The sequence below is a fragment of the Symphodus melops genome (assembly GCF_947650265.1).
Source record: "Symphodus melops genome assembly, chromosome: 16".
NCBI lineage: Eukaryota > Metazoa > Chordata > Actinopteri > Labriformes > Labridae > Symphodus > Symphodus melops.
In genome coordinates, this window is record NC_136706.1 from 2197064 (window position 1) to 2208238 (window position 11175).

The window sequence follows — 11175 nt, forward strand, 5'->3', positions numbered from 1 at the left end:
TAAATCATCTATTTATTCATAAGCACCAGCTTTATTTGGTGAACCTGGTATCTGGGTCCTGATCCGTTTCTGAATAGCTCATGTATTTAACGAATAAAATGAGTTTTATGAAAGAAAAAATAAAAAATAAATCTCTTTTGTAATCTTGTTCATTCGACCTGAAGACAGTTTCAACCAACATCCTAAAAAGTTGAGAAAATAATCAACCCTGCTTGTAAAGCCTCGTGACTGTTCAGATTAAAGCCTCTTCTTGTATCTTGTGTTATCTGACAAAAAATCATTCAAGCTTATCAATCGAAATATTTCACTGACGTAACCTTTCTCTGACCCAGCAGCAGCAGCAGCAGTTTAAAAGCATCAGTGATGATTGCTTCATCGAAATGATCAATAATGTTGACTATTTTTGTTTGCTTGTTTTATTTTCACTCCAATCCATGAGTAGTAAAAAAAAACTCCTCACACGAGGTTTACGTTTAAATATGTTAATTCATTATTAGAGTACAAAAGTTTGCACTTTTTTTTCACTTTTACTTCAGATTTTCTCGTGCAGGCAAAATGAATATGTGAAGTGTGTCTGCTATAGTAAGCACCTTCAGGTAAGGGTTAAAGTCCTATTAAAAAGTATGTGTGTGTGTGTGTGTTTGTTTGTGTGTCTTCTGGGGACACAGACTTCAGACCAGATAATTGGAGACAGCTTATCCAATTGGGGTCAAACTCTGTGTCCCTGATTTAAGAGGTGGCTCATTTTTTGGGGGGGGTCAGCGGTTGAGTTGAGGTTAAAGATAGGAGGTGATTTGACGTTTATGTAAGGCCCCTTAAAAGTGACCTGTGTGCTTGTGGGCGTGAGAGTGTGTGTGTGTGTGTGTGTGTGCAGGGAGGCGTGGTGTTTCCTCTGCTACCTGTTTCTCCCTCCACGCCGGTTCATTCACTCTCTGCTTCTGCTGGATCAACACAACACCTCAGACATGAGCGGGCGAGTCGGAGATTTGAGCCTAAAGCAGGAGGAAATCCTCGCTGAGGTGAGTTTTTTTGTTTTTTAAATGAAATCTGTGAGGCTCACTGACGGCATGAATGATCTATAAACCTTAGGATTAAGGTTTTTCTTAACTGTAGCTCTGGTTCCTTTTTGTTGTGGTAACACGTTGATCCTATGGTAACTTCAGCTGTCTGTTGTGTTTCCACTGATGCTGCTTTTATTATCACAGAGACCTGTGTGCTGTATGACAATAACATCATCTCCACAAGTGACAGTTTCTCCATGAACTTGGTCACATTGCATGATTTACTTCTCTACACTTCATGGTAGAGCTGACACAGTTCAGCTTCGTCTAGAGACCAAGGACAGCTTAGAGAGTCTCAGCAGCTCTTCCTGATATCTGCATGGATTGTTTGGGAAAACTTGTTATTCACTCCGAGATCCGAGTCGTCACAGGTTATTCTAGGAGGGCCAATGTGACGCCACCCTGCTGATGATAATATCTTCTTCAAGTGTTCAGCAGTTATTTATGAGCATGACTGTTAAATCATGTCTCTTGAGTGTTCATCTGATGTATAAACATTCTTCAACATGAGCCACCTGAGTCTAAGGAGTCTTATTGTGTGAAGTCAAGTCTTGAAAATGTGTAATGTTGAAATAAAAGCTGTGTGTTTAAGTCACGTAACGTCACTTTATTTGTCCTCCTGGATAGATTTGGTTTACAGTGAGTGAGTCCGCCTCCTTTTACACACAAACAACAGCACAGGACATGATGATGATGACGTGACGACAGTGCTCACTACTTCAAGAAGTAAAATAAACCATCGTAAGAATAAAACAAACAGACGTCGTCACCAAATGAAGTCAAAGTAAAAGCAACATAAGAACAAGTTCAGTGGATTCAGGGATTAAAGTTTGAAAACCTAAAGTTACACGGTCTGAATTTGAAGCTTCCTGTCGATTACGTGAAACTGACCGGATTCAAACCCAGGCCGTCCATTTAGAGGATTATATCCTCTGCACGCCGCCCCCCTGGATTGTTATAGTCTCAGGATGTTTTCACACTGCACAGGAGAGAGAGAGAGAGAGAGATCATGTTTTTCTCTCTTTTCATGTTTACTTTTGTACTCTTTTCACCCCGGGTGTAAAGTTACTGAACCTTGTATAATTTTTCACACTGTACACTCAAAGGCTTAACAAAGGACTCGAGTTTGAAATTAATAATAGTCATAAACTCTCTCTGCAGCACGTCAGTTTCATGCTCTGTAATGAAACTGGCTGTTAATGTGCAAAGCAGCTTCTTGACCTGAAGCTGTGACCTTCATCATCGAATGTTATCACTTGTTTTTTTACATTTTTTTTTACACAGATTCAATAAAAACAAGATGTTACACTTTAAATATTGAGCTGTAAATGGTTGGGATTGTGTTCTTATGATAGCACCATGCTGGCTGTTTGAAGTCTGGGTGCTAAGCTAGGCTAACAAGCTGCTGACATGTACATGTACATTTTAAAGAGAGGAGGGGGGTTGTGTGTTGGTGTACAGACGCAAGGTCACACTTCTCATGTTACCTTTGGTTGGAAAATCAGAGAAGTGTCGTATGCAAACAGAAATAAACTCTGCTTCTTTTTTTTTTTAAAGTAACTTTTTGTGTTCATTCTCGTCTTTCAGTTTCGGGGTAAAATCCAGGACATCCTCCCCAGCCTGCCTGCACAACATGACCACTACCTCCTGCGCTGGCTCCGAGGTGAGACCTGTAGATCAGGGGTGTCCAAAGTGCGGCCCGGGGGCCATTTGTGGCCCGAAGAATCAGAAGATTTTGGCCCCAGGCCTCATCAGATGGCATATTTCGTTCTTTTTTCTTTTTCATGTTAGCGAGGGAGACCTATAAAAACCTGACTATTCTTTCCAAAAAATTAGAACACAACAGTTTCCCACTGCAATTAGTTATTGTGTATTTACATTATTTTTTGAAGAGGTCAAAATACAAAAAGTTCCTTCCAATATTTAAAAAAAAAAACAAAAAAAAACCCTGTGGCCCGTGACCAATTCTAACGCGACAATTTTGGCCCACAAGAAAAAAAGTTTGGACACCACTGCTGTAGATACTACTGCCCACACAGCGTGTCGTTTTTACTATTGTCTCTCTGCAGGTATGTTGATGGCAAAACATACACACCTGTCGAAGTATGGGGTGAAGAACGACAGCAGATATGAGGCTGCAGGATGTCTAGTAGTAAACTTAACAAGTTTGAACCTCACTGAGCCTTATTTTCTGACAGCTGTAGTGTTTGCATACAATGCATGATAGATAGATAGATAGATAGATAGATAGATAGATAGATAGATAGATAGATAGATAGATAGATAGATAGATACTTTATTGATCCCGAGGGAAATTCAGGGCATCCAGTAGCAGTATACAGACAGGCAGAACACAAGACACAAGACACAAGACATTGGTTACAGTACAAAACATCGTTACAATACACACCCACTGTCCCCCCTCCCCTCTCTATACAATAATCCCCCAAACAAGATTTAGCAGCCCCTATGTGACTAAGAGTAAAGGTTAAACCTGTGCATTCATATTTTTGAGGAAGAACAGCCACAAACTGCCTTTTTTTCCCCACGTTTAAGATTCCTCAAACATGCTACCAGAAATGTATTTTACCTTTAAACTTCTTCTTGCATAGTTTCTTTTTAAACAGTCGCTCTGAAAACGAAAAGGGAAGAAATGACAGTTTCCTCTCTCACCGTTGATTGGCTGCCATGATTCAAAATGTTTCAGGTGCTTGTGAGAGTTTACACCTGAGGCTACGCAACTCTGGGACGTTCAAAGCTGCTTCCAACAAACCTGTGTCTGGACTTGACTCCACAGCCAGTTTGAGTGGAGGAATGTGGGGGGGGGGGGGGGAAATAGTGACATGATCATAGTGCACGACTGGTTGGAGTGAAGTGTGTCCAGCTTGTGTGTGTGTGTGTATTGTGGATTGACTGGGAGCAGGTCTGGTGAAACAGTATGAAGGGAAAAAAACACCCAGTGAAGGGAAACAGCTGCTGTCACAAGCCACCAGTAGAGCGACGGCATCTTGAATTCTTTGGTTTTTTTTGTCAGTGCCTTAAATAAACACTTAATGCGATTCTTTTACCTTTCAACCTGAATGTGCTTGACACTGTTGTTAAAACCATCAAATCATCACATCTCAGTTTATATGATCTGAAACCATAATAATGTCAAGTAAACATGATATGGCAACAAACCCCTCACGGACCCCTCTGGGTCTCATGAAGCTGATACTGGAAATATCAGTCGGATGATTATTTGCATTACTGAAGGGGAGCGAGGTGTGTCGTTCCGCTCTCAGTGTTAGTGATTCAGAAGGTGTGATAGCCTTCTTAGCAGCCATTAAAAAAACAAGTTGAGTTTTTGATGAAACTCTCCCAGAGAGTTGTTGATTCCAGAGACGGATCATTTTATTTTAAGGTTGCAGTTTGTGGTGTTTTTAGAAATTTGTCAAAACTTAATGTGCTTTTTTTATTTTGTCTATACTGTCCATATCAGTGTGTGTTAAAGACTAAACACAGAAAATCATCAACATGTCATAAAAAGGTTATTAAGACTCTTATCTGTAGGCTAAATGACATGGCTATAGCCAAGCGCTGGTTAGGTTAGCTTAGCTTAGCTTAGCTTAGCTTAGCTTAGCTTAGCTTAGGAGTGGAAACATGGGCAGTGAGTCTGATTTGGTCCAAATACAAAAGACACTCAAAGCTATTTTAAAAAGCTAGTTTTCATTTCTTTATGATAAGCTAAGCTAACGCTCTCCCTGCTTTTGCACCTTCACATGGAGGTTCGATGCACGTTGGGGTTTGATACTGGTCAAACTGGTTTTTTTATAATATTTGGCATCATGGGAAAAAAAATGCAAACAGAAATGTTAGGAAGTGGTCTCTAATCACAGAAGTACTGTTTGCACCAGTTTGGACCCATGATGTGTTTTTAACAAAAATAATGAGCCATATCAGACCCAACATTTGAGTCCAGCTCTCCAACATCTTTGACGTGAATCAGACTCACTCCCTAGGAGGAGTTAATCCCAGAAGACGGTGTGGCGCTGTGACTAATAGAAAAATGACCAATTTGAATGTGTTCAGACTGGTCCTCATGTCATCCCTGTGGAATTTGGAGATGATAGACAATGACAGTCTCACTCCGAGGTCGGACCTCGGGCCCTATTTAACAAACAGATCCAATCCAGTCAGACGTCAAACAGACACGAGCATGGCACCAATCTCCTTATCCCGTTCTTGGCAGGAAAGCGGTTAAACCTTTTATGTCAAATTATCCCTCTAAAGCAAGACTATGTAACTTTTTTGTGAACAGCATAACCTTGTTTTCAGATGACATGAAAACGCTTCAGGCCCAGATGTGAGACATTTACAGCACAAGCAAATCCTCAGAGCAGACCAGGCTCTAATCGTTTGTAACACTGTACATGCGTAAGAGGAGCGATTGGTCATCGATTCTTAGAAAACGTGTGTAGTTGACAACATCTACGACGTAGTCTTGGTTAATCAGTTATTTAATTCCCCTGTAATAACCTTTCCTCTGATCTCATTTCCACAAGACCGTACTCAGCCAGGACGGCATCTTCCAACCTGTGATTTTATCCCGTAGTAAATATTAATATTTGGTTTTTTTGCCGGGCAGAGTAGGATTAAAGCTCGAGATGTTTGAATGTATTGACTTTTTTTTTATAACTAAGCCTGGCTCTTATGACGTGACAGGATATGGAGATGTTTATATTCGCGCTGTCGAATAATTCATTGGAATTTTAACCGCAGATTTCAAAATATTATTATAGTTTTTTTCTATTTATTTTTACCATTTGTACTGTATTAAGCTGAGAGTACTTTACTGTCTGTTTGAATCTAATCATGTTTTTATGTTTAAATGATTTAAGGACGATCAAAGGTTAAGATATGAGCGTAACCAAGAAAAAAAGGAACTGATCAGAAACTGACATCAACCATTTAATGCTGGCATTCCCAAATTAAATATATATTTTTAAATTCCTTGAAGTGAATATTGAATCAGCTGAACAAGTAATCTTGCAGTAGCACCGTCTTTATCAGGATCTTTTTTTGTTGTACCTCCATTTTCACATTGAACTGGTCGAGGAACATTGTGTCTGTTTGGTTTTCCATAGTTCAGGGAGGTTTGGATCGAAGTGAGGCCATGTCCGCTGTTCAATATTTACATTGCTGTTAACCTTGGACGGGGCAAAAAACAGGCAAACTGGCTGAATCAGCGTCACTATTGTACTTTTATCAGAAGCCGCAGGTGTAGTCCTGGTGCACTGTTGACAAACTGGTAATGATTTACAATGAGTGAATAAGGTAAAGATTCAACCCAAGCAATCTCTTATAAAAGATACTATTACTTTTTAATCAGTTATTTTTATGAGGTCACTCCACAAAGAGCAAAAAAAAAATCTTGCATTTGATCTTGGACTTTATTTATTTGTATAGTTTGTATTTAACCAAGCAGCAGCCTTCAGTGTTAAAAAATGAAGCCAATGCAGAAGTGCAGAAAGCTTCAGCACCTTCAAAGTCCCAGATCCTTTTAACGCAAATGTTAAAATATCAATCTTCTTTTTGCAGCCCGAAGCTTCAACATTCACAAATCTGAAGCCATGATCAGGAAGGTAAGCTTAGACCTGAAAGAGTTTGCACAATCAGTCCTGTTATATTAACTGATGCTTCTTCACAAAGCTGCAGGATGTGACTCTCTCTCTCTCTCTCTCTCTGTCTCTCGCTCGCTCGCTCGCTCGCTCTGCAGCACGTGGAGTTCAGGAGGAAGATGAATGTAGACAACATCATATCCGACTGGAAACCTCCAGAGGTATACATTTCTAAAATGAGGAAACATGACACATGTTGCACATTTGGCACTCGTGCGTGCATTGTCGTCCTCGTTTGTGTGTTCATGGTGATGATAATGACGTACGCTTTCTTCCTGGTTTATTTGGTGCACAGGTGATAGAGAAGTATGTTTCTGGTGGGATGTGTGGGTACGACAAAGAGGGGAGTCCCATCTGGTACGATGTGATTGGTCCTCTGGATCCTAAAGGTCTGCTGATGTCGGCCACCAAACAAGACTTCTTGAAGACGAAGATCAGGCACACGGAGATGCTGCAGAAGGAGTGTCGCAGGCAGGCAGAGACGGTCAGTGTTCTCCTCTCTTCTTCTCCTCATTTCCTTCCCTCTCATCTTTTGACTCATTCTTTTCCTCCTCCATTTTTTGAAATCAACTCTCTTCTCTCGTCTTCTCGTTTTCCTGAATGCTCTCCCCTTCTGCCTCAGCTGGGGAAGAACATTGAAGCCATCACTCTGATCTACGACTGTGAAGGACTGGGACTCAAACACATCTGGAAACCTGCTATTGAGGCTTATGGAGAGGTTTGTCTGCTAACTGAGTCATAATCCATGTGTTGCATTTAAATAAAATCACTGCATCTAACTAGTTTTTTTGTTTTTTTTCACAGATCCTCACCATGTTTGAAGAAAACTACCCAGAGGGAATGAAAAGAGTGTTTCTTATTAAAGGTACTGCACTCCAGCAGATCTGTATATTTCAACATTTGTCTCGAGGTTTGAATTTGTCCTTTAGGTGGGTCTTCCTGTGCTCTAATGTTTGTCTTTGCTGCAGCTCCTCGAATGTTTCCAATGGCTTACAACCTGATCAAACATTTCCTGAGTGAGGAAACACGACGTAAGATCGTCATTTTAGGAAGTGAGTATCTCAGAGTGAACAAACACGATTTATGCCAACAAGACAACTAAAGTCTGACATCAGAGTCCACACAACTCCTGATGTTATGAATACTAAATAGTCTCATTATAAGGTCAGACTCTGTCGCTGGAATTGTGCATAATACAAGAACATGACTGCAAGCAGTAAAGAGAAACAAGCAGCTTCATTATGTGCACGACTGTCACGGGTTGTGTGATAGGACTTCTGTCTGTGGAGAAAAGTGCTGGATTCTTCTAAAGTCTAAGCTGTCCTTGGTCTCGAGACAAAGCTGAACCGTCTCAGGTCTGACTTACACATTAAATCAAGTCATGACAGAAATTCCACCACAGCTTCGACACCTCTCTTAAGCCCTGCTCGTGGAGAATTTCTCTGAATATTTCCTGCTGCGTTCTCACCTCCCCACAGCCCCAACTTTAAACAAAAGTTCCAGGCTTGCACGAGGTGAAAAAAATGCCTGCAATCAAAACAGAATAATGTGCATTCACACATGCAATTCAACCATAAAATTTAAAGAACGTGTCAGTGGTTTGTGTTTTTGGTGTTTATCTTTGGGAACCATGTTTATCAAGAAAGACTTAATCGTCTCAATAGTTGGTTGAGACATTGTTTGTTCCTGAATATTTGTTTGCATTAACTCTCTGCTAGCATGGCTGAAAATAAGTTAATTCTAAGCTTATAAAACATAACTCTGTTTCTAAGGTAACTGGCAAGAAGTGTTACGTAAACATATTGACCCAGAGCAGCTTCCCGTTGTGTACGGAGGTACCCTGACGGATCCTGATGGAGACCCCCGCTGCAAAACCATGGTGAGAGCAAAAGGATGCCCTGGTAGTGCTAAAGCAAGCACGGTGTCATCTCTCTAAATGACAATAATTCAAATATTTCCTTTTGTTGTTGCAGATCAAATACGGCGGTACAGTACCCAGGTCGTACTACGTTCAGGACTCGATAAAAATTCAGTACGACAACAGCGTGACCATCAGCCGCGGCTCCATGTTCCAGCTGGAGTATGACGTTAAGACACCCAGCAGCCTTCTGAGGTAGCTTGTTAGCACAACATCTGTGCAGATTTGTACACTTAAGCAACTCAAAACACATATTTTTTGTGGTGAAAATATATATTTGATTTATTCTCTGGGCAAATACTTCTGATAAATTGTTTCTTAGGGGGACATGAAATTATAAAATGCAGGGATTTAAAAAAAACAAAACATTTTTTTTAATTAAGTTTTACCTGGTTTATTTTTAGGTGGCAGTTTTCCAGCGATGGGGCAGATATTGGGTTCGGAGTCTACAGAAGGACCAAAGAGGGCGTCGCTCAGAAGGTGGCCGAGATGCTGCAGGTGCTACCAAGCGAGCGCTACAACGCTCACCTGGTCCCTGAAGACGGTGGCCTCAGCTGCCCCGAGCCCGGAGTCTGTGAGTCACCACACTCGTAATTTATCAGTTAAAGGATTGTTGGATTACAGGCTGATCGTTTCCTGTTAATCACTGATGCAGAGATAATCAACTTGTATCTGGGGCAGGTCACTCAATTAAAAACAGAATGAGGTCCATCAATCAGTTTGTTTGTATAGCACCAATTCATAGCCAACGTTATCTGAAGACACTGTACAAGAAGAGCAGGTGCAGTTCAGCAAGTGATGATTAAGTTCTTGGACAGAACATGATGAGTGACAAACATGGAAACCTCAGATTTAATTAAAAATAGCACAAAGACAACATATCAAATGTAGAAACTGAAACATTTAGTTAGTTTTAATTCTTTACAATCTTATCAAGTGGTTCAACTTGTTAAAAAATGCTTTCACTATCTTGCCGACACTTAGATGAGAAGATTGATACCCATGTTTATACACTTACTACAGACAAAATATTATCTAAATTAGCTTAGCTTAGCATTAAGTTAAGCTAAGGTAGAAAAAAGAAGCTTGCAAACTCCATCGCTCTGCCCATTGAGGATTAGAACCAGGAACATCAGAAGATGTATTAAGTGTAAATAGAAATAGTTCATAAATATTGTTCATTTGTGTTCATACTTTATGACAGGTGTGGAGACACCCTTTTTAATCTTACTCATTGCAAAATGTAAACAAGCATGTTTATACACAAAGTCTTCTTAAAACCCTGCAGGATGCTAGCTGCTAACCTTTTCTCCTCTCTCCTTCACTCTGTTCAGACGTGCTGTGTTTCGATAACAGCTACAGCATCCTTCACTCGAAGAGGATCAGCTACAAAGTCGAGGTTATTACGCCTCCAGAAGGACAGATGGCTGCAGTGACCAAGACCGGAGACAGAAGGCTGCAGTGATGATAAACACGGATGTGCTGTACCTTCATATTTTCAGTCTGTGAGATAGACACATCTTTGAATACATATGTACCGTTAAGTCAAACTATCTCTCCTTTCATCCCCACTTACTTTCTCTGCTTTTTGTCTTTCACGTGTTAAAAGCTGACTTGAAAGCTTTCGCATTTTTCTACACAAACACTTCTTCACACTTCTTCCACCCGTCCATGATATTTAAAAAAAGAAAAAAAAATCTTCCTCTGAATTTTCTCACTTTATATAATATTTAGTTTTAGCAACATTTGAAACCGGAACCACTTGAATTTTTCATTAATTTATGTTGAAGGAACAACTTCTTAAGCATAATCATGTCTTTGTAATTAATGATATAAAGTTTTATATTTTACGATACTGCAGTATGTTGACTGAATTTTCATGTTTGATAAGAAAATGGATGACTTGCAAGCTGAGGAGGAAAAAGGAGCGAAGTTAGATGAAGTGGAGATCATGTTTTTGATTTTTGCAACATGGTGCTCTTCTTATTATTTTTATTTTATTTTATTTTTTATAATTGTACTTGTGTTTTCTAAGTACTAATGAAATCCTGAGAGACAAGAGACGAAAAGGATTTCCTGATCTTGAAGGAATTAAAACTCACCTATTTAGACCTTCCTATTAGGTCTTGATGCAATGCGGCCTCTTGTGGCCAATGTGAGTATTACAACAACAAACACCTCAACATTTCTGAAGAATAATCTGCTGTTACAGACATCTGTTTCAGAGATAATCCTGAAAAAATATATATGCTTTTAATCTCTGCAAGAATTAAATTGTTTCACTTTTAAAACTGAAACATACACATGGGAGAATTTGGAACAATAAAAGTCAAACTTGGTGACTTTTTGCCTCTCAGGTTTTTATTTAAATAGACCCTTGAAAACTATAATTTACAAAGTGTTTTTTTTTTTTAAATTAATGAATGAGATTTGCTACCTGTAGTTTGTACATTAATGATATTTTCAATAAAAGTAGAAAATGTGTAAAAACAGAAACTGTTTGTTGTCAGTTTTCCTACATGGACAGATTATCGTT

At 39.6% G+C, this 11175-nt stretch overlaps 1 protein-coding gene across 1 annotated transcript; it reads left to right on the top strand.

The window, feature by feature from the left end:
• The first annotated feature begins 877 nt into the window (after positions 1-877).
• Positions 878-10981, top strand: sec14l7 (SEC14-like lipid binding 7). The gene is made up of 12 exons (XM_079363954.1): positions 878-1019; positions 2649-2724; positions 6642-6685; positions 6820-6882; positions 7017-7205; positions 7344-7439; positions 7526-7586; positions 7690-7773; positions 8494-8600; positions 8695-8834; positions 9044-9213; positions 9974-10981. The coding sequence occupies exons 1-12, from the start codon at positions 966-968 to the stop codon at positions 10102-10104; spliced, it is 1215 nt and encodes a 404-aa protein (XP_079220080.1). The 5' UTR covers positions 878-965; the 3' UTR covers positions 10105-10981.
• The last annotated feature ends 194 nt before the right edge of the window (positions 10982-11175 follow it).

Excerpts from the sequence above, each read along its gene's own strand:
- sec14l7 (XM_079363954.1), top strand. The coding sequence starts at position 966 with ATGAGCGGGCGAGTCGGAGATTTGAGCCTAAAGCAGGAGGAAATCCTC. Across the intron at positions 1,020-2,648 it reads AGGAGGAAATCCTCGCTGAG|TTTCGGGGTAAAATCCAGGA; the intron begins GTGAGTTTTTTT and ends CTCGTCTTTCAG. Across the intron at positions 9,214-9,973 it reads CTGCCCCGAGCCCGGAGTCT|ACGTGCTGTGTTTCGATAAC; the intron begins GTGAGTCACCAC and ends CACTCTGTTCAG.